We start from the raw sequence: 24318 nt of genomic DNA on the forward strand, positions 1-24318 counted from the left end.
TAAGAGAATTCTTCCAAAAGGAAAAGAGGAAACTAGGAGGCTCAAGTACAAGACACCTAGGTACGTGATGTACTGGCTCCCAGCTCTATCTCGTCCGACAGGTAACCTGTATAAAAGGGGTTTCAACAAACATTTTCTACGGTGCATCTCAGGAAGTCGGTGTGAATATAATATGGGACAAGTTCATGAAGGAATTTGTGGAAATCATTATGGGGGAACATTATTGACCCATAAGATACTTCGCTAGGGGTACTACTGGCTTGACTTGCCGAAGGACTATCACATGTACACCAGGTCCTGTGACCGCTACTAGAGGTTCGCAAACTTCAACAACAGCCCTTTTATGCCACTGAAACTCCTTACTAGCTCGTGGCCATTTGCAGTTTGGGGTATTGATCTAATTAGGGAGTTACATAAGGAAGAGGGGCGGTAAAGTATGTGGTAGTTACACTTTAATACTTCACCAAGTGGGATGAAGCTGAACCCCAGGCTACCATCACAGCTGCAAAGCTGAAAGAATTTGTTTTTAGGGCAATAGTGTGCAAATATGGTGGTACCCTACAAGTTAACCTCGGATAATGGAAAGCAGTTTGACAATAAGGAGATAAAGAAGCTATGCGAGGATCTCCACATACAAATGAGGTTCTCAGCGGTATGTCACCCCCAAAGCAATGGCCAAAGTAAGGTGATAAATAAGATCATCAAAAATACTCTGAAAGCTAAGTTGGAGGAGACTGAGGGAAATTGGCCTGAGGAATTACCTAGGGTGTTGTGGTCCTACAACACCGCTCCCCGAACTACTATAGGTAAATCACCTATTACTCTGACGTATGGTTATGAGGCTATGGTGCTTGTGAAGATTGGTGCTGGTTCTTTTAGAAGGGATAAATATGATCCTAATGATAATGAGCTTAATCATTGTTTCTACCTCGATCTGGTAGAAGAGGTACGTGTGAATGCATAGCTGAATTTGGCTCTTTACCAATAGAAAATAAGGAAATATTTCGACAAGGAGGTTCATTCATAACACTTAAGGGTTGGGGATTTGGTCTTGAGAAGGATGATGCCAATATGAGGACCCTTGGGCACGGTGTCTTTGGTGCGAACTGGGAGATGGTTCATACATCATCAAAAAGGTTCTCTAAGAAGGAACCTACCATCTTACGGATGTGGATGGGAAGCTGATCCCAAGGGCTTAGAATGATGAACACCACAAAAGCGTTTTTCGACACCGCATAAGCGTGTGTATGTTTCAGTTGAGTTGTGGTGGTAGTGATTTCTGGCAGGCCAATTTTGTGTATTTTCCTAGAATTCGAAGCTTTAGTTCGAATTCTCTATTGATGTTACATGAATTTCCGTGATTTTATGAATTGGTAATCGAATAAATTATTTGGTTTGTGAATATTGGTGAAGCTCTGGCTGGAGACCCGTACAAGCACCGTCGGGGTTATGCCGCTGTCGGCAATGATCTCGTTGAGCCGACGGATAATTGGCAATGATGATTCTTGAGCCAAATAACAATTAATAAATTTATTTTGTAATTTTTGAAAAAAATGGTAATTAAATAATACGTTTCGGGATTATTGGATTGTGAGGTTGGAGTAATTGTTGGTTTGATTGGTTGATTGTTGTAATTGATGTCAATTTTATTCGACGGTTAGTCCGATAAACAAAGGAGACGCTGCCCAAAATTCGGAAGCGTACCCTGTAAAATATCGGGAATATCATTCGATTGTACAAAGTTATATAATTATAAATAAACGTTGTGTGAGCCTACCTGCATAGTGTGGTATATGGTTAATAACCCTATTTTACGAAATGTACATGCGTGTCGTTAGGATATATTTTATAAATTACAGTAAAACCTCTATAAATTAATATAGTTGGGACCGGAGAATTCTATTAATTTAGAGAGGTATTAATTAATCGATAAATTAATAATTATTAATTTATAGAGAATTTTCGGTAGCAAACAAAATTAACTTTTGATTAAATTTTTATTCACATAAATTTAAATAAAATGAATTGTACAATTTATATTTTATACTTAATTCAATTAATTCAATGTATATGAATTTAGAAAGTCAATGTAATGTACAATATATTAGATTCAAAGTCCATGTAGTGTATAAGTTAAATTCATTGTATTTTACATAGAAAATATTCAATGTATATTAGGAAAATTCAAAGTACATGAATTAATTTAATTCATTGTATTTTACATAGAAAGTATTCAATGTATGTGTAGTCATAAAATATATTATATATACTGTATATACTAGATTGGGGGAAAAATTATACAAACAAAACAATGGCTTCTCATCTAAAAGGTGTCACAAAATCAACAATGACGGATGAAGCAAGAAAAGCATTATGTGAATATAAAAGAGAAAATTTATCATGCACTCAAAAAGATCTCCAGTTGTGGCTCGAGAATAAGTTTCATCTAAAAGTTAGTCAAGGTACAATATCAAATACACTGAAAAGGTCAGCAGACTATCTTGCAGCTAATTACTTGGAGAAAAGAAAAGATATTAAGCGACATAAACCAGCAAAATATCCAGATATGGAGAAGGTTCTCTATGAATGGTTTCTCCAGTACCAAGATCGTGTTAATATGACAGGAGAGCTAATTTTAGAGAAGGCAAAAGAGACCATGAAAATTTTATACCCTCAACAAGATCAGGAGCACACTTTTTCTCAAGGTTGGCTTGAGAAATTCAAGTTAAGACATGGTATTAAGTCATTTCGTCGCTTTGGGGAAAGTGGTTCTGTTGATGTACAGGACATGGAGAAGAAACTGGAGTCCATAAGGGAAAAAATAAACCAGTTCCCTATGAAAGATGTTTTTAACATGGACGAAACTGGTTTGTTTTACAGGTTACAAGCTGATCACTCTCTTGCTACGAAACAACTTGAAGGAAGAAAACAAGACAAAGAAAGGCTCACGGTTGTTATATGTTGCAATGAAGATGGCTCTGAAAAAATTCCTTTATGGATTATTGGAAAGTATGCAAAGCCACGGTGCTTCAAGAATGTTAACATGGGCAGCTTGAATTGTCATTATCGTGCAAACAAAAGAGCTTGGATGACTAGTATACTTTTTGATGAATACATTCGTTGGTTTGATAGCCAAATGCAAGGCAGAAGAATTTTGTTTGTGGTAGATAACTGTCCAGCACATCCAAAAAATATTGAAGGACTACAAAATGTTGAGTTGTACTTCTTGTCACCTAACATGACATCAAAAATCCAACCTTGTGATGCAGGAATTATAAGAGCTTTCAAGATGCACTATCGCAGGAGATTTTATCGTGGGTTATTAGAAGGTTATGAGTTGGGACAATCTGATCCAGGAAAGATTAATGTTTTGGATGCTATCAATTATGCAGTCGCGACGTGGACGACAAATGTAAAACAAGAGTCAATAGCAAGGTGCTTTCAACATTGCAAAATTCGTTCCATAGATGAAGTTTCGAGCAATTTAAATGAACATACAACTCCGGAAGAATACATTCATGAACTTGAGGTGATGATTAAGGATCTAGGTTATCGTAATAAAATGGATGTTAATAACTTCTTAGATTATCCGGGTGAAAATGAATCATGTTCCGAGGTCCAGAGTATAGAAGAGATTGCAAACACCATCCTTGAAAATAGTGTTGAAGATGATCTTGAAGACGATACAACACCGTTGGAGCCGGTTACACGTAAAGAAGCACTCAAGGCATCAAAAATGCTTAATAACTTTTTGATGCAACATGAAAGCACCACACCCGAGCTTTTGGATGCAATAAGGAAGATTAGGGATGAGCTTCATGTTGATTTAAATTATATGAAAAAGCAAACTATAATTGAATCATATTTTACAAAGATGTAATAGCTATATTTTTATGAATATAAGGGAATTATTAATTTATAGTTTTATTGGGACCATATTTTTATACAGGGTTTTCAAAAAAATTATTATCTTATTATCTTATCGAAATTGATCATTTTTTGAACTGGCCCAAGTCGGGACCAGACAAAATTATTAATTTAGAGAGATTATTAATTAATCGAGTATTAATTTACAGAGGTTTTACTGTATAGCTCACAACCCTGTTTTCTAAAGCGGCAAGTATATGTGTTTTCCGAAAATAAATTACCGAGTCGAGTTTTGAGTACGTGGACCCTCGTTGTTGCATGTGTTATATCAATATGTATGAGTACAAATCGGGATTTAATATCGTATGGGTAGGATGTTAGCGAGGATATGTCATGCATACCTAGACGTCTAACAAAGTGTATTTCGACTCTGTAGGTTATCGACGGAAGCCCCGAAAGTTAATGTCGGACCAAAGTTAGCCTAGCGATCAGTCAACCAGCTCTGTGAGGTTCCAAGCAAATGACCTGAGTGTTAAAGTCGGATCCAGGATAGTGACTAGTAAGGCGATAAAGCCGAGCGTCCAAGGTCAATCGGTATTAGTTGTAAAGCTCTGCAAGGCAAGTACCCCTGACCATGCTCTTATGGTTCAGTATATATGAATGAACTAATGTTTTATTTTCGAACAGGAATAGAAACATTTTAAGTTACGTATCCCTTGTATTTGAAAATGTTGTTAAATATGTGTTTTCGGGGAAAAGTAACTTCTGAAAGTACCTATCTCTAAAATGTGATTAAAAATGGAAAAGAGGTTTTGAATAGTGTGATGTGACAGAATTGATTTTAACAAGAGATAGGTAAAAGTGGATTTGAAAACTGGATAAAACGAATCAGATATTGGATAACGGTGCGTAAGTGGCTAATTCGGTTGCGCGCACTACATAACCCATTAGTCCAGCATAGTTAATCAGAGACCTAACTAGTCTCTGCGGATCCAGTTATTTTGTGTGAAAGCCCGATCAGCTTTCCTAGACATTTTGTGTGATAGCCCGGCCAACTATCCTAGATAATTTGTGTGGAGGCCTGATCAGCCGTCCCTAGATAACATCCAATACAAATCTGATTGTGATTTTGTGGTTCCAGTAACGGAACAAGTGATTGAGGTTCCAGAAACGGAACAAATGGTTTTGGGTCCCCGTAACGGGACAAATGGTTTTATGGTTCCTGTAATGGAACGGAAGATTTGGAAATGAAAATAGCATGCTAAAATTCAACTCTGGTATTTATGCACATCACACGACTATTGATTTTATTTCACTGAGCATGCTAGTTTTGAATATACAGTTTATGAATGTTTACTCTGGTTTTTGTAATTAAGTAATAATTTCGGTTCCTATCACTTTTTTATCATAAATTGCTTTATGTGTTATTCATATAGTGGTACTGCTGAGCAATTGATTGCTCACCTTTGCAGAATGTTTTATATAATATATTAAAGATGCCTAGGAGATTCTTTCGCGGTAGTTAGGGCAGAGTTCCAGTTCCTTCCGTGCCAGGCTCCTCAGAGGTAGTTGTGTTGGACCAGGGATGGTCTATTGAGTTACCGTACTAAGTTAATAGTGTCAGGATGGTTGGTTATAAGTTAGTCTTATAATAGTTGTAACCTAAGTCATACTTAAACCTGGAAAAGGTCTTGGTAAAGTGGTCGTTGTTATGTATAATTAGTGATTTAAATTATATTATGTTTATTATTATTGTTGTTGGTGATGTCAACTCCTGACCCCGGGGTTAAGGCTGTCACAGTTGGTATCAGAGCTACATGTTTGAGTCCCTGATTTAGGTTAGGAGTAGAGTCAAAAGAGTGAAGAAAGGTTCACAGATAGATGTGAGTGAGCAACTCAATCAGAGGAGCAAGTCCATGAGTTTAGTCAAGGGTTCGAAGGCATAACCCTAATGTTTATTAAGGATTGGTTGGAACTGCCTTAGCTTAGAGTACGTCCCATTCGTATATATATTGTTGGTAATGTCCGATAGAGATTTCTAGTTTTCCTCTCGAGAAAAACGAGTCTGATCACGAGAATTCAGCCTTTGCGCGGATCCTTGGTGTGTCAGCTATAGAGACACCCATATTATCCCTAAATATAGCATTTTCGATGTCAAGGAATGTTGATGGACCAAGTGTGCGACCTCGTTGAATTCAGATGGAATGATAATAGTCAGTGGGTGCTATGACAGCCAAGTCTCGTAGTAAATGGAGATCAATGTTGTGGTTTATATCCTGAACCCTATTACTTCTTTCTTGAGACGTAATTTTGTTTCCAGAGTAATTGTTTACTATCCCATAAGTTTCTTATTTTTCCTGTGACAAAGTAAAGAGCGCGAAGTAAGCAACTTAGGGTCCTGTTGACCTCATTACAAATCAGATTCTTCCCTTCCTATTTGTGAATTTCCTTTTTAAACATTGTTTCTTTCCTCGGTGATTCTATCAGTTGACTGGGGAAAACAATGCATATAATTTGACTATTTGTCTGTGTGACAAAGGGTCTGGTGTGACGCCACCGATGTATGTGTTGTGAGCTATGCGGTACTAAGACTGGCCATCTTATGTACTTGTATGGTTGCTCTCTGTCATACCTATGTCTTCTTCTCTTGTCCTCCCCGTATCATTAATTCCTTGACTTTGAAATTTCATTTGAAGTCCCGAGGCAATGAATTGTTAGTAGCTTTTGTAATTAGACAGTCCTGGTTATTGAAAGTAAACAAAAGTTGACTGTCTGGAGGAATAGAAGTTTTACATCGGGTTGTTACTTCCGAAATGAAAATGGTAGAGAGGATTCATAATTCGATATTGAAGGTTGCAGTTTTAGAAAAGTTAACTTCGTGGAAGATGGGTCAATTATAAAAAATAAGAAATCGCCTTGGGAGGGATGGTTGATTGAAACTCAGATTAGTGCGTTAGCCAAATCTGTGATTCTTAAGTTTAACTTGACTTACCAGTTTACCCTTTTTGGGTGGTGCATAGTATAGCCCGTCTAGCTTTGCGGTATATGGAATTTGTTAATGTTGTATTTTTAATGATGCTGGAAGGTTGCTCAATTTTTATATTGAGAGGGCCTGCTATAATGTTTAGTACCTTTATATTCCAATTTTATGCGCTGTTGTTGATTCTGCTACTGTTACCGTTGATATTGTTGCTAGTGTTGCTAATCTAGATATCTTTTATAAATGGATCCTAAGAATAAAGACATGGGTGCTTTGATTGGCAGCATTTTCCTGACACAGGTGCACTGTTTGAATGGTGATATTTTTGTTATACATTCTCGTTATGTTTTTGAATAAATTTCCTGTTATATTCCAGGAAAATGCCACCCAAGAAAGCCACCCAGTCTAAAGAAAATAGTAGTAGTTTGGTGGAGGGCCCAGTTATAAACGAAATTCTAGACTTCTTACGCCAGCAGCAACAACAACAGTTGCAGTTAATCCAACAGATTAAACAGCAACAACATCAACAAGGAGAGCTAAACCAAACTACTAGTTTTAAATCCTTTCAGTCTATTAAGCCCCAGAGTTCAAGGGAGAAGTGGATCCTGTTGTTGCCAGAAATTGGCTTAGGGAAATGGAAAAGGCATTTACCCTCATGCAAGTAAGTGATGATCTTAAGACCGATTATGCGAGCTACTTTCTTAAGAACGAAGCAAATTATTGGTGGGAATCCACTCATGTGTTGGAAGGAGAAGGCCTGTTTCTTTGACGAGATTTACAGAATTATTCTTGGAGAAGTATTTTCCTGATTGGCTAAGGAATTAGTTGGAAGTCGAGTTTCTAGAACTGAAATAGGGTGAAAGAAGTATGTTTGTGTATGAGGCCAAGTTTACAGAATTGGCATGATTAGTTCCTGAGTATGTAAGTACGGAGATTCAGAAAGCAAGGTGGTTTCAACAAGGGTTGAAGCCTGAAATTCACATAGGAGTTGTGGCATTGCAACTCAAGACATACTCCTCCGTGGTTCAGGTCGCTCTGGTAATGGAAAGTGACCAGAAGTTGGCTGTTAAGGAAGAGAGTGATAAGAAAAGGAAGTATGAAGGTGATATAGACGGGACAGACCAGGGAGAACCTAGTCAAGAGTTGCAGAATCGGTTTGGCCGAAACAGGAGTAAGAGATTCCGGAGACAGAGTTTCTCTCAGGCTAGGTCTAGTGCTACTTCAGTTGCTTCCACTCCAGCCCAGTCAATCAAGTCAGCAGTGGATTGCAAGTCCTGTGACAGGAGACACAGTGGTTCGTGCAAAAAAAATGTGTAATGTTTCAAGTGTGGTCATAAGGGTCATTATGCATTGGAATGCAATCCAGAAAATCCAGAATTTACATGCTACAATTGTGGAAAGGTTGGGAATATTGTAAGGAGTTGTAAAACGGTTACTCAAGATACTACATCCCAAAGGCCAACATCCAGCACAGCTAGAGGCAGAACTTTCAAAAGGACCAAGAAATCGAGCGTTTAGAATTTGGACGTAGTTGCAGTTGATCTGACACCCTTCGGGCTAGAAGAGTTCGATATGATTTTAGGAACAGGTCAGTTGTCCTGTAGTAAGGCAAGGAGTAATAAGCTAAGGATATAAGGTAGATCCATCACGTGTAAATATACAAAGAAGAAAGTACCTAAGCTGGAAGAAGTTTGAATAATAAAATAAATGCCCTGGAGTCTCTCTGGAGGCCAGTGGAATGAAATAGTTAGTTCGATAATTATAAAAGTTATTGGAAAGGGAAGTGAGCATACCAGATATAGTCCCTTGGGGTGCACCAGTGATGTTGTTGGAGAAGAGGGATGAAATTATGAGATTGTGTACTGGTTATCGGGAGTTTAATAAAACAACGAATAAGAATAAGAAAACCCTATTAAGAATTGATTACTTATGTGACCTAATTCAAGGAATGTGTTATTTCTCGAGGAGTGACTTAAGATCCAGCCTGAGGACATATCAAAGATTGCGATTAGAATGAGTTATGAGCATTACAAGTTCTAGTGATAATATATGGAGTAGCAAGTGTATCAGCTGTCTATAAGGATTTAAGGAACATGGTGTACAAGGAGTACTTAGATAAATAAATTGTATTTATTGATAACATCCTCAGCTATTCAAAAATTTTGATAATATGTGTAGAACGCCCAAGGATTTCCCTACGAAGATTAGAAGGGAGACAGCTATATGTTAAGTTTCCAAGTATGATTTTTTGTTGGGATTAACAAAAGATTCTGATTATTCCATTAACAACCACCTAAGCAAAGCCGGTGTAGTAACAGATGCCTTGTGCATAAGGAAATGATTGAATGTAGATAAGATCATTGAGAAATTAATAAAAGAATTGGAAAGAGTGAAAGTTGAAACTCGAATACCTGAAGATGATAAGAAGCGAATATCTGAGATTATTTTCCAGCCTTAACTGATGGAAAGAAATAAGAGGTGTTCGAATGTTTGGAAATTAAGTTGAATATGAGTATCGCCTATCATCCTTAGACGAAGTGTCAAAGTGAGTGAATGATTCAGACAATATAAGTTACCATGCTAGTAGGGGAATGCTACCTTGCGAAGCCTTGTATGGACATAAACGTGGGTCCCCACACTAATGAGAGAAAGTAGGAATAGAGATGTTTTTAGGTCCTGAGCTAATTCAGCAAACCAAGGATATAGTGAAGATGACTGGGAAAAGGGTTGAAGCAGCTCGGGATAGACAAAGAAAGAAGGCGGATTTGCATCGAAAGAGTATGAATATAGAAATAGGATCGTGGATATTGACAAAAGTTTCACCTTGGAAGAGATTGTTAGGTTTGATCGAAACGTGCGAGTTGAGTCATAAATATATGGAACCGTTCGAGGTATCGAGGAAGATAGATAAGGTTGCTCATGAGTTAGTATTGTCACCGCAGTTGCAGTAAACTTATAGTGTGTTCTACGTGTCAATGTTAAAGCGATATGTTCTTGATTCGATCCAAGTCGTCGATTAGGAGCCAAAGGGCTCTCATCCAAATTTGTTCTGCGTGGAACGATCGATCTAAATCCTAAGTCGTTGAGAGCGAGTCCTTAGGAATGAGTTATTCATATAAATAAAGTATTTGGAGAAATCCTCGAATAGAATAGTCCACTTGGGAGTTAGAGTGAGGCATGCTTGACAAATATCCTCAGTTATTCAGTTAGATCAGATTCTGAGGACATAATCTTTTTAAGGGGGGAAGGATGTAACGACTCGTATATTTTTAGTATTATTTAAATGTGTAATTATTGAATAATTAAATAAATAAATATGTATATGGGTTCTGTCAGCGGGTTATTGCTTTGTTATTATGTATATGTGATTACTAGTGTATGGGATTGAATTGTGTGGTTAATTATTGGGTTGTATGATTTTGTTTCGCTTTTAAAAGTGATTTTATTGTAGTTTTATTTTCCATAAATATTTGGATGTCTCTAAAATTATTTTTTATGGTTTTATAATTACAATATTTATTTTTAGGATTTATAAAATTCAGAAATCAATATTTTATTGATTATTTATTCCTGTGTGATTTTCTGATTTCATTTATTTGTAAAATCCGTACTTAATTCCATAATTCTTCAAAAATTATGAAACTCATATTTATTTAAGTTTGGAATATTCTGAGAATTTTAAAATTATTTTGGAAATTCATGGGATTATTTTCACCCGCGTGTCGATTCTTTTAATTGATAAAAGCGGGTATAAATGGCGTTTCAAAAATTATTTTAAAATTTTGAAATTTATGTTTTTATAAACTTAGGGATATTTATAATATTTTAATACTATTTTCGTAATTTTATGAATTTATTCTAAGTGTAGCATGGTTCGTTAATTGTGAAATACTGGTACGAGTTGCGTTTCAAAAATGCTTTAAAAATTATGAAAATTTTATTGTATTAGTTTCGGGATTTTAATAAAATTTAAAATTAATTTGGAATTTTTCGGGATTATTTTTATCCGCGTTTTGGTTCGTTAAAAATGAAATTTCGAACCAGAAACCAAGCTGTAGGGGGAGTTCTTATCAATTCTCTTATACGTGTTTGAGTTTCAGGAATTTTGTTGCTACGTGTTCATTTCTCCGCGATCAGTTTTACTCGTGGCCTAAGTTGGAGGTTAAAAAAAATATAACAAAACCAAATGAAAAAAAAGAAACAAACGCAATTATACACAGCCCCTCATGTACAATCTCTCGATTCTCTTCTGCCTCACACCTGTTACACTCCTTCACCTCTCTCGATTACTCTGTGATGTCTCGAGCTCCCCTGTCAATCTCTTCCCTCTCTTCATTTTCCCTGTTTCTTCTCTAATTCCTGCCCGATTTTACTTCCGGTTGGGTAAGTTCCGACGCCACCTTTCTTTTCTGGCGCCTTGTTCTGTTCCGGCCGCCTCGGTTCAGTCGGGGTGTTAACATATGCATACACACGCGTAAGTATGAGTATGATTCAGTTGAGTTGTGGTGGTAGTGATTTTTGGCAGGCAGATTTTGTGTATTTTCCTAGAATTCGAAGCTTTGGTTCGAATTCTCTATTGATGTTACATGAATTTTCGTGATTTTATGGATTGATAATCGAATAAATTATTCGATTTGTGAATATTGGTGAAGCTCTAGCTGGAGACCCGTACGGGCACCGTCGGGGTTATGTCGCTGTTGGCAATGATCTCGTTGAGCCGACGGATTATTGGCATTGATGATTCTTGAGCCAAATAACAATTAATAAATTTATTTTGTAATTTTCGAAAAAAAATGGTAATTTAATAATACGTTTCGGGATTATTGGATTGTGATGTTAGAGTGATTGTTGGTTTGATTTGGTGATTGTTGTAATTGATGTCGATTTTATTCGACGGGTAGTCCGATAAACAAAGGAGACGCTGCCTAAATTTCAGAAGCGTACCCTGTAAAATATCGGGAATATTAGTTGATTGTACAAAGTTATATACTTATAAATAAATGTTGTGTGAGCCTACCTGCATAGTGTAGTATATGGTTAGTAACCCTATTTTACAAAATGTACCCGCGTGTCGTAAGAATATATTTTATAATATTATAGCTGACAACCCTGTTTTCTAAAGCGACAAGTATATGTGTTTTCTGAAAATTGGTTACCGAGTCGAGTTTTAAGTATGTGAACCCTAGTTGTTGTATGTGTTATAACAATATGTATGAGTACGAGTGGGGATTTGATATCGTATGGGTAGGATGTTAGCGAGGATATGTCAAGCATACCTAGACGTCTAACAAAGAGTATTTCGACTCTGTAGGTTATAGGCGGAATGCCCGAAAGTTAACGTCGGACCAAAGATAACCTAGCGATCAGTCGACCAGCTCAGCGAGGTTCCAAGTGAAGGACCCAAGTGTTAAAGTCAGATCCAGGATAGTCTACTAGTAGGGGCGATAAAGCCGAGCGTCCAAGTCAGTTCAAGGTCAATCGGTATTAATTGTAAAGCTCTGCAAGGCAAGTACCCCTGACCATACTCTTATGGTTCAGTATATATAAATGAAATGATGTTTTATTTTCGATCAGGAACAGAAACATTTTAAGTTATGTATCCCTTGTATTTGAAAATGTTGTTAAATATGTGTTTTCGGGGAAATGTAACTTCTGAAAGTACCTATCTCTAAAATGTGATTAAAAATGGAAAAGAGGTTTTGAATAGTGTGCTGTGACAGAATTGATTTTAACAAGAGATAGGTAAAAGTGGATTTAAAAACTGGATAAAAATAATCAGATATTGGATAACGTTGGGTAAGTGGCTAATTCGGTTGCGCGCATTACATAACCGATTAGTCCAGCATAGTTAATCAGAGACCTAACTAGTCTCTGCGGATCCGGTTATTTTGTGTGAAAGCCCGATCAGTTTTCCTAGACATTTTGTGTGATAGCCCGGCCAACTATCCTAGATAATTTGTATGGAGGCCTGATCAGCCGTCCCTAGATTATATCCAATACATATCTGATTGTGATTTTGTGGTTCCAGTAACAGAACAAGTGATTGAGGTTCCAGTAACGGAATAAATGGTTTTGGGTCCCCGTAACGGGACAAATGGTTTTATAGTTCCTGTAATGGAACGGAAGATTTGGAAATGAAAATAGCCTGCTAAAGCTTAACTCTGGTATTTATGCATAGCACACGACTATTGATTTTAATTTACAGTGCATGCTAGTTTTGAATATCCAATTTATGAATGTGTACTTTGGATTTTGTAAATGAGTGATAATTTATGTTCCTATCACTGTTTTATCATAAATTGCTTTATATGTTATTCATATAGTGGTACTGCTGAGCAATTGATTACTTGCCCTTGCATAATGTTTTATATATGTACTGTAGATGCCTAGGAGATTCTTTCGCGGTAGTCAGGATAGAGTTCCAGTTCCTTCCGTGCTAGGCTCCTCTGAGGTAGTTGTGTTGGACCAAGGATGGTCTATTGAGTTGCTGTACTAAGTTAGTAGTTTCAGGATGGTTGGTTATAAGTTAGTCTTGTAATAGTTGTAACTTAAGTCTGTAAAAGGTCTTGGTAAAGGGGTCGTGGTTATGTATAATTAGTTATTTAAATTATATTATGTTTATTATTATTGTTGTTGGTGACGTCAACTCCTGACCCCGGGGTTGAGGCTGTCACAGAAGGTATCAAAGATAAGGAAAGCTTTTGAGAAAACCTATAAGAATTTTCTAATAGCTGGGGTGAGACCAAGTACTAAATTCTGGAAGGAAACTTCTACACCAGGGCTAAATCTCATAAGGTTGTGGAGGAGTCAATGGTAAACCTTAAGATAGATGCTGGAAATGCTGGAAGTTGGGCAAAAGCAAGAGGAACAGGTCCGCCAGCCCAAAGGATATGAATTATAATAAGCGACCCGCGTTAGGTAGAGGTTCTTCTAGAGAAGCTTCACGTGATAATAAAGCTGCTCTTATCACCGTGAATACCACTTCTGCTAAAAAAGATTTAGGGTATGTCTACCCTCGACAAAAGGAACATTCGAGGTATGTAGAGTACACACCTCTAAAAGCCCCCATTTAGTCACATCTTTGAGGTTGGAGATAAGGTTGGAATCTTTAGAAAACCACCAAGAACTGGACCTCTTAGAAAGAGAGATGAATGAAGGTATTGTGTCTGTCATGATGCTAATGGCCATGAAATAGCAGATTATCATCATATGAAAGATCATATTTAAGACCTTATACGAAGGGGCTATTTAAATAAATTCGTAGCTCAAGAGGCAAAGAAGTATAAGGATGATAAGGCTAACAAGGATGTTGAGAAGCCCGTACCTCAACGTTCTACTAGGGCCAGAAGCATCAACACTATAATTGGAGGTCCATATTATCAAGGTTTATCCGAGAACTCAATTAAGTGGTACACTAGGGGAAGCTCGAGGTCAGCCACTCACCAATATTTACAACTTGAATGAACGACCCCGTGTGAATTTTAGGGGTAAATCAAATGATATCACATTCACGGAAGCAGATGCAGAGCATGTTCATCACCCACATAATGATGTTTTGGTGATAACAGTTTTTATTGGAGGTTTAGATGTTCATAGGATGTTGGTGGACTTTGGGAGCTCATGCAATATTTTGTCATATGACACTTATCTGTAGATGGGTCTTTTAGACAAGGAAATGTCACCTTCTTATATTGAATTGTATGGTTATACTGAAGGATTAGTGGATATTGTGGGAAGCGTGAAGCTGCCATTAGGGGTGGAACCTTTACCTGCTACTCAAGTAGAGGAATTTATGGTGGTTAATGAAGATATCTCTTACAATGCTACCATTGGCAGGCCATTATTGAAGGACATAAGTGTGATTACCTCCAATTATCACCTCTCACTTAAGTTCCCAAATCTAAATGGGATTAGATGTATTAATAAAAGCCGAAGTCAGTCAAGGGACTGCTATTTTAACGCATTATGCATAGTTGAGCAGACGTATAAGCATGTGAAAATGGCTGATGAAGGTCCCAGCTCTGATGATTGTTATAAACAGGTGGGATCACCAAAAGAATCTGAACACCTGGTGGCAAAGAAAAGTATAAGGCCTTCATGTAATGCAATCATGATTATCCAACATCCAGAAGAAGCTCCATATGCAGATGTTGCCCTTTCTTCGTGGGTAGATACCCATGGTGAGTTTCTCATGCTAGAAGCACCACCACCAAAAATTTCTGAAGATGGTGACCTTTTGATGGAATGGGTTGTTGAAAAAATCAATGACAGTGACTTATAAAGTTCTTGATGGTGAACCTCAACGTCACAATAAAGATTTTTAAAAGGCTCAAGTGGAGATTGATTTAGACCAAAAATGACGGAAGCAAAAGCAACCACATGAGCTACTGAAGACACTGTATCTGTATTGGTGGATGTTGCTGATCCCTCCAAATAATTTAGGATTGGAAAGCAATTGGAAGTTGGAGTGAAAGAAGGTTTAGCTACATTTCTAAAAAGAAAACTTGGATATTTTTGCATGGTGCCATACAGATATGGTGGGGATAGATCCAAAAATTATGTGTCATCGTCCAAATATTGATTTAGAAGAGAAAGCTGTGAGGCAAAAGAGAAGAGCAATCAGTGGTGAGAGAGCTACGGCCTTAAAGGAGAAGGTAGACATGTTATTAAAAGCATGACTGGTTAGGGAATAATTCTACCCTATGTGGTTGGCCATCCTATACTGGTGAAGAAAGCTAATAGAAAGTGGTGTACCTGTGTAGATTTCACAGATCTCAATAAAGCATGTCTCAGGGACATCTTCCCTTGCCTCCTTCCCTTGCCTCGAATAGATCAGCTGGTAGATGCTACAGCTGTAAATGCACTACTCAGCTTCATGGATGCTTATTCTGGTTACAACCATATTCCAATGTACAAACCTGATGAAGAACACATTTCCTTCATCACAGATAAATGCCTCTAATGTTATATTGAAATGCCTTTTGGTTTGCTTAACGCAAGTGCAACATATCAAAGGTTGGTCAATCGAATGTTCAAAAATTAGATTGGAAAGACAATAAAGGTTTATGTGGACGATATGTTGGTAAAGTCCAAGGTTGCATCTGATCATGTAACACCTCTCTGAAATGTCCGATATTTTAAGGAGGTTCCACATGAAGCCAAACCATTTTTGGGGTTGAGTTAGGAAAATTTATGGGGTTTATAGTCAACCATCGTGGGATTGAGGCCAACCCGGTAAAAATTAAAGCTCTAATTGAGATGCGCTCACCTTGCACCATTAAGGAGGTTCAATATCTTACTGGAAGAGTTACTACCTTTAACAGATTTGTGTCCAAATCTTCATCCAGAGGTACAAGCCTGTGGTGGTACCTCAAGAAGGAAGCTCAATGAATGTGTGGACAATTGGTTAACTTTGTCTCTTTTTAACTTAGGTTAATGAAAAATTGGTTTTTATTAACAGAGGAATTTGGAGGCACTTAGTTAATTTTTGAGTTCCATTTGAAGTTTGAATAATACATAAAAGCTAAGTTAAGGATCGATGTTAAAATGATAGGTTAAAGGCTTGCATATTAATAAGTTATTTGAAGTATAATTATGCATTAGTACCTTAACATTGTAGGGGCTTAAAACTGGTGTTAATACTAAATATTTGGTATGTTGTTAGGAAGTAACTTGTGGTATTCATACTAGAGAATTTTATTGGGTAAAATCATTTTTAAGTCGAAAAGCACATGGTATAAAATTACTCATGGAATTTCCACCTAGTTTCAATTAAAGTATGCAGACTATATTTAAAAATAAAAATACAACGTTAAGAAATATGTATACACCTTGATGAACGACTTAGAAACTAGCAGTGCATGATTGCCCTAGGTTGGTTAGGATTTTATTTATGGTTGCTTGTTTTAAAGCTACACAATATATAAAAGCTCGATTATATAAGTAAGAGGTTTAGGTTAATGCAACTTGGTTTTGGGAAAGATACGTGTGTGGACCTAAACCCAAGCAAATATTAAAGTCGTTACTAACTTAAAAGATTTAGCAAGCTCAGAATGGTACTTGGAAATATAGGCTTTGGTTGTACTTAACAAATTAGCCAACTAAAAAAACGAATTAGTTTTGACATAGTAAAAAGTTTAAGCTACTGTAAAAATCTAAATAAAAGTGTTCGATAAATTAGGGCTTTAAGAATCTTAAGTCTAGAAAATGATTAGAGGTAAAATTAAGTACTGATGTGGTCCTTGGGACAAGAGTGATTAGAAAGGGTCTGACTTAATGATTGTTAAGGTTGAAGTTTGATCAGAGTAAAACTCACCCAACGTCCCTTTTTACACCTGAAACTAGTCTTAATGCTAAGTGGGATCGAACTTAAGTGTTTACATGAGTAAATCTAGGAAAGAGCATGGATTGATTGTGCAGAATCACACCCACATTCAAATTAAATATACCTAACATCTGGATTAACAAGAAAACATAATATTTAAAACCAAAGTAAGATATAAAAATAAGTTCAAAACATCATTTAAAAAAGGTTCATTCAAAGGAGGAAAACTTAACCATATATGAGGAGCTAGGGAGAATCCACAACATCAATGGCCATCTCTGTGATGGCATCGATAACAGGTTCATCAGCAGGGGATCGTCTGATCGTTCTTCAACCTCGGTAGCAAGGGATGGAGCTTTGTCTTCCATAAGGGGAGCATCAGGTATGGTTGGGTTTGCCTTCACAGCTTCCTCCACTTTCTTCTTTCTGATCTTCTCAGCATCATTATCCGCATCTTTTCCTAGCTTGGTCCACTGAAGATCAAAAAATACATCCATAGAAGACTTCATGAAGTCTTTGGCGCCATAAGCCCAGCCAGTTTGGTACATCACATTTTTGGCATAAAAAAGGTGGCCTTGAAGCTGTCAGCAACGGTTTTGAAGTTTTTTATCTTCAACTCTTGCTCATGTACTTTCCTGGCATGATCAGCTGTAGCTTTCTCATTTTCTTGATACATTGCATTGATGGTAAGGTTCAACTGGTCTCTCCCCTTGATGAGCTTTGATTTTGAGCTCCTAATCTTCTTCAACGTCTCTCCAGCTCTTTTTTTCTCATCATCCTGAGCATTGAGGGTGTTCTTCAGCTGTTGCACCTCTTCTTCCAATTTTTGGTCCACATGGGCAGCCTGTGCTTCAGATACAGGAATAGACTCTAGGCATTAGCCAGGGTGATTGTAACTGGAGCTTCCATGAACTTGATCTTGTCCTATTACACAATGGTCTCCTCAGGCACTTGGTTTTTCAACATTTTAGTGAACATCTGGAGATTTCCAGTCTCATCAGGAGCGGCGCCACTCTTAAGTTTTTTTCCAGATCTTGAGGGTGGAGGTTTAACTATTTTAGGAGCAGCTAGAGAGAGCTTTCTTTTAGTTGAGGAACTAGATCTGTCTTGGGTATAAGCTGAATGAGTGCTCCTGGAAATGGAGGTCTCCTAAACTAGGCCTGGGGTGTCTTCCTCCTGGAAAAGGTCCTCGAACTTGTTGGTTTATTTGATGTTGGAATACATGCCTATAGTCTTTTCTGCAAGGAAAAGATAAGACAGAAAGCATGAGAAAGTAAAAATAGCTAGAAAAATGCAACATAAAAGAAAAATAAAAATGCAGGTAGGTACCTATGATATGAGAGGTATCAGCTTCACCTGTCGGACCTCCTTTTGGAAAAAATTTACATCGTTTCAAATTAACATCCATTAACAAACTTGTGCCATCTCCTAAAGTAGTTGAAAGGGAAAGAGTACGCTTGGCACGTATCAATGCTTCACCTTTAAGGGGTGTCTTGACAGTAGTATCTACACGCATGGGCAGCGATGGAAAATCAGGTAAAAAAATTAAACTAGAGGTGTGATCTAGAGTTCAAATAAGAGATTAAGTTTGTTGTGACTTAATGGGTTTGAAATTGAAGTCTTTTCAATAAGACGGACATCCATAGAAATAAAGAAAGGGATTTTGCCACCCGGACATACCTTTTTTGTTAACATCAATACAATTACCTTGGTGGATTCCCCATCCTGCAAGGTAGTAACTACTTGAGTTCTTTCCTGATGGATTAAAATGATAGAAGTATCCCAGTTTGTCAGCAGTGAGTTTGACATCGAACTCAGTGTAGTATATGATATATATACACATGGTCATACGATAAAAGTTTGAGGTAAGTTGAAAAAGGGAAATATTGTATCGCTCTAGAACCTTGACTATAAAAGGATGCAAATGCATGGATAAACCCATTCTGAAATGATAGGCAGACAAAACAGCATTGGGGATGGCCTGCTCAGGACCGAAATTATCGAACCTGTGGTACCGTTCATCCTTCACATATACGACCAGGTGGCATCCAGGTTTATAGGAGGCCAGAAGGTTAGCCAGTTTCACATCATTCATAGTTGTGTTCATGTTTTCACAAAGCAAGCTCATGTTTCTGGAAGTAGTTGAGTTGGTATCAATCTCGGTAATCTCATCAGTTACATGTAAGTTAACTTCTTCAGGTTCACGTTATGGGGATAGAGGGAGGTAAAAGATAGAAGTGTCAAGGGAATCCCAGTGCTCTCAGCTTCATTTGAAGTGGCCTGGTTCAATGAGGTTGGGTCAAGATCTTCATTTGGCGATAAGGAAGCTACAGGTCTTGACATGACAAGGGCAAGCATAGGGTTCAATACCATTACCTTGGAGCGAGTTCTGGAGCTAACATTGTTTGGGGTAGCTAATGGAGTGGGGCTTATATCAGAAAGGTCAACTAGTTGACGACTTTCATGAGTGGCTGCTGGTGGGAGCTAGCAGTTGCGGGTCCGTTTGACATCTGCAAAGGTGTAAATCAGAGTGAGCCAAACCACAAGCTAATCCCATGGATTTAGGGGATTTACAAATGTTGGATGGGATCTGAACTTTGTTACAAGTCAATAAAGGAAAACACACAGTGGGTCAAGGAAGATTTGGTCTTACAAGGAGTCATAATTACAAGGGACTAACATCTAGGCAATGAGTCAAACAGGTTGTGAAGGTTACAAAATGGGTGTAAGAACATTTATGCTAGTGTCACTTGGAGAGGTATAGTTGGGATCAGGTCTAGGTCCCTTCTCGTAACTAAAGCAGGAACGTTCCAGAAGGAATATGTATAGGTAGGCATAAATGCTTAATTGGAATACAAATGTAAACCCAAGGGGCCTAACATTTACTATGATTCAATTAAGAGAAATTTGGGCAGGACCTAAGCATGCACTTACTCTACAAATATAATCATGGTATCTAGATGTGCATACAAAAGAAGATGAACAGACACAAAGCAAATATGGGGCATTACGAGGTTGATCGCAACACCTTGGCAGAAATATGGTATAATGGAAATACAATTAAGCATGATAATCTGGATAAGAGTTATATTGAAATCTAGATCCAAGTATGCTCATACACAGGTACAAGGATTAAAACGCATTGAAAGCAACTTGAAGCTTCGTGGCACGCAAGCAAAATGGTTTTGGAAAAATTAAAGTAAAAAGGAAAGGGTAGAATTTTTACCTTGATTGGATACTTGGAGTTAGAAGATGAACAAAGAAGTTGGACTTGTCGAAATCTTCGCCCTCGTAGGAGCTTGACATGCAGAGGTGCTGAAAGGGTGAGGAATATATAAGTGATTGGTGAGTGTTGAAAAGGAAGAATGGAAGAGGGTTTGTATTTATATAGGCACGAAAACTAAGAAGAGTGATTGGTGCTAAGACGCATGGCGGATTCCTATTAGACAAAAAGAAAGTGTGAGAAGGACTGCAGCTGGTTGCGTGTTCCAAGAACGGGGGAGTATCACATTAATTCAAATTATTTTGAATTCAGGTGTGTGGCACCCTTTGAAGTCATAATATCTCCTCAAAATATATTTATTAATTAAAAATATAACACCCCAAATCCGAGATCAGGGATCCAGTTTGTCACGAGTTCCATTTTTATTAATAACATTGAATCTTGAATCAACAACTGATTACTACATGTTGTGACCCCACAATATACACACACAACCAGTTATAGTCCTAGAGATGAAACCGAATCAAGTACAAGTCATATGATCCACAAATTTTAAGTTATTACAACTCAAAAGGGTTTCATATTAAGTTTACATGTTCCTTGACATTATATAAAACATGATTCATAATTATACATAAGTCTCGTACACCAAAACTTGAAAGTCTAGCCTATTGGCAGTTCTTACCTCAGCTATGGCGGCATTAACGCCTACATGAAACTGTGGAACGTTTCCTATCCATTTACGAACTGGGGGCTTGGTCTTGTTCATCTTGTCTACCTATTGTTGTGTGATATATAAAATAAGCAAGGGTGAGCGACACAGCCCACCAAAATAACATATAAATTATTAACAGTATATGAACATTTTCATAGTATTTCTGAAAGTATTTGCCATGCAAATATGAACTAAGTTCAATATATTAACACGAAGAAGTCACAACATATTTCAATATATATTTTTTTCATAAATCTCTGAAATCCTCTATTATGCATAATATAAACAGAGTTCCTATATATTTTAAAAGATGAAGTTACAAGTTACTTCAACATATATCTTTTTGTAATCACCGAAAATCTATGTTATACAAGTATAAACAGATTTTCAAAATATGAACTGTATAATATGATGTTACAAGGTGATCTCATAAATATAACCTCGTCTTAATGTTTTTCTGAAAATCCTTGACATGCATAAGGTAACATTATCTTGATAAATGTTTAAAAGATGAAGTTACGTGATACTTCAATATCTTTATATTTTATTTTCATAAAACTCCTAGAAAACTATTGTTGTTCAAAGTATACAAGTATCCAAAAGTTCATCATATAGATGAAGTTACAAGGTGAATCTTGTATAAATTATTTTCGTAAAAAACTCTTGAGGGCTTTATCCCTTCAAGTAAAATCAATTCTCGAAATATTATTTAAAATATGAAGTTACGAGATACTTCATTTTCAAAACATCACTTTGAACGCTTGACCCTGCCAACATTCATCAATCACCCAGCCGTAACTTTCGGATCGGGGTGCTCTCAATAATGTTGTAGAAAATATCCAATATGGATGGTGAACTAATTCTGGAGTAATGTCGCACGAGAAGTGCAACTTATCATGATCATTCGCAGTCGTACAACTCCACTTAATACCTACATATAGGGGAGAACAGCCGGATTTACTTGTCCACCGATTGCTGGACTCCTAAGGAATGAACCGCCTTTCCGGAACTTTCTGACCATTTGGGCCTAATAAATAATACTGGACCGGAGCTACTCAGCCACTTACGCCCCTCCTAGTTCGAATAAAATCCATGACCCTGAAATGTAAAGCTCGTCTCCCTTTTCCCCAAGTAGAAACTTGTTAATAGGACTCCACGAAGAAGTCGTATCCAATTGGAAAGGGGAAACTCACCAATATTTTTCAAGCGATGCTTGTTAATTGATTGAACTTGTTCCATGACTTACTTCATGAATGTTGGGTAAGTAATCAAAAACTCTCTTTCTTTATCTATTCAGCAACTTCGTTGCGAATATAAAATACATCACTGAGCAGGATCCCCCATATTTTGAGCGGGTATTTAAATCCTCTTTGTAAAGAAAGATTTAAATTTAAAAACGGGATTTGGGATCCTTCCTTTACTTTTAAAACCATCTGATAAAGTTTGAAAATATTTAAATCCTCTTTGTAAAGAAAGATTTAAATTTAAAAACGGGATTTGGGATCCTTCCTTTACTTTTAAAACCATCTGATAAAGTTTGAAAATATTTTTGAAAAATATTTAAGATAGAGATGATTTAAATAATATAAATCATTTGTCAATCTCATTTGAAAATATTTAATAAATATTTAAATATTATTCCCTAAATAATTATCGATTAAAGAATATATTTAAATAAAATAATCAGAGTTAAAAGTCTTTAAATGAATATTCAAAACTAATATTTATTTAATAAATATATAAATATTTATAAGTAAAATCTTTACTCGAATAATTTAAAGAATATTAATTAATAATACTTGTTCGTAAATAAAATATTAAATAAATATTCAAAATAATATTAACTTTAGGATTTGAAACTATCGAATAAACTTTAATCAATTATGAGTTATCGAAAACTGTATGTAACATACTCAGAAACATCTTCTCCCGGTTTAAAGTACAATGTTCATACTTGAATGCCCTATACTAAGGGTATACGCAAAACATTGCTTATCATTGGCATATGTATTATATAGCTCGTAAGCTCATCTTTAAGCAATCATATTTCACTATCGAAATATCATGATTTCAAAACATGCATGCATATATATCGTAGGATTTTAACTTCAAATCATACATGCATTTATATCGCAAGATTACGTTTTCAAAATATTTATGCATTTATAATGCAAGGTATTGCATATACTTGTAATCATCACAACAACAGTAATTAGGGTTCAAAAACTTGTCTGATTGTCCGGGGGTGGTAGTGGTTCTCGGGTTGGTCCGATAATCTATAAACAATAACATAACTCGGGATTAGTCATCGGTCGCTTATGAAACTAAGCATTACTCTCATATACATTAACGCTCATTTTCAAGTCACTGATTAACATTTCTCATTTGCACACCCTCGGCTCCATCATTTTTATAAAATTGAAAAATAATTTTTTTAATGCAAAACCTTTGCGAGGGCCTTACTAACTGCCTCTAACACTTTACATAAAAATTTCATGATCCAAAAATTCTTTTAGGGGTCTCAAAAAAAGTTTCAAAGTTATACGCAAGGTCGGGGTGCTTTCACGAAATGTCGTTACTTAAAACAATCGTTTCTCCTAAACCGCAAATTCGATTAACGCGATCTATATACCAGAACGAAGCTTAAAATATGAACTAACTGATCATGGCATTGGTGATTTTCAAAAAGGGGTTTGGACTTAAAAGTTACACACAAACATGAGTTATGTAAAATCGGGCATTACGACGGCTATAAACTAAAGATTTCCAAATTTTAATCTACACCAACACATCCTCAATCAAACCAACAACCCAAGAATCAATCATCAACAACATTTGTAAGTCAAAAACTCCCAAGAACACCAACTTATAACTAGCACAAATCATGGATCAACCAACAACAACCACCATTATACTAACTTAGATAATCATAACCTTAAACATGCTTTATACTTTCATCCATTTACAATCCTCAAAATATATACTTAAAACTCATTCAACACAACTTGAATACTAATATTTCAAGAGTTTTATACCTTCCTTGGAGTATGGGTAGTCACTAAAAGCCTCTAGGAACCTTGATCTATGCTTAATCAAACTTAATCTTTCATAAAAATCAAGAAAACAAATGTTAGTGACTATTCATTCACTATTCATCATCATCATATTTGATAATTTCTTTGGACTATCTAGGCATGGATTTTGAAGCT

General features: G+C 36.6%; 1 protein-coding gene across 1 annotated transcript; it reads right to left on the bottom strand.

The window, feature by feature from the left end:
- Window positions 1-17356: 17356 nt before the first annotated feature.
- Window positions 17357-20477, bottom strand: LOC141711007 (uncharacterized). Its single transcript, XM_074513470.1, has 4 exons — window positions 20398-20477; window positions 18852-19681; window positions 18501-18677; window positions 17357-18409 (listed from the first exon to the last, which is right to left on the bottom strand). Exons 2-4 carry the CDS (start codon window positions 19297-19299, stop codon window positions 18375-18377), a joined length of 660 nt encoding a protein of 219 aa, XP_074369571.1. The 5' UTR covers window positions 19300-19681; window positions 20398-20477; the 3' UTR covers window positions 17357-18374.
- Window positions 20478-24318: the final 3841 nt, after the last annotated feature.

This window comes from Apium graveolens, chromosome 3, assembly GCF_009905375.1.
Source record: "Apium graveolens cultivar Ventura chromosome 3, ASM990537v1, whole genome shotgun sequence".
NCBI classification, from domain to species: domain Eukaryota; kingdom Viridiplantae; phylum Streptophyta; class Magnoliopsida; order Apiales; family Apiaceae; genus Apium; species Apium graveolens.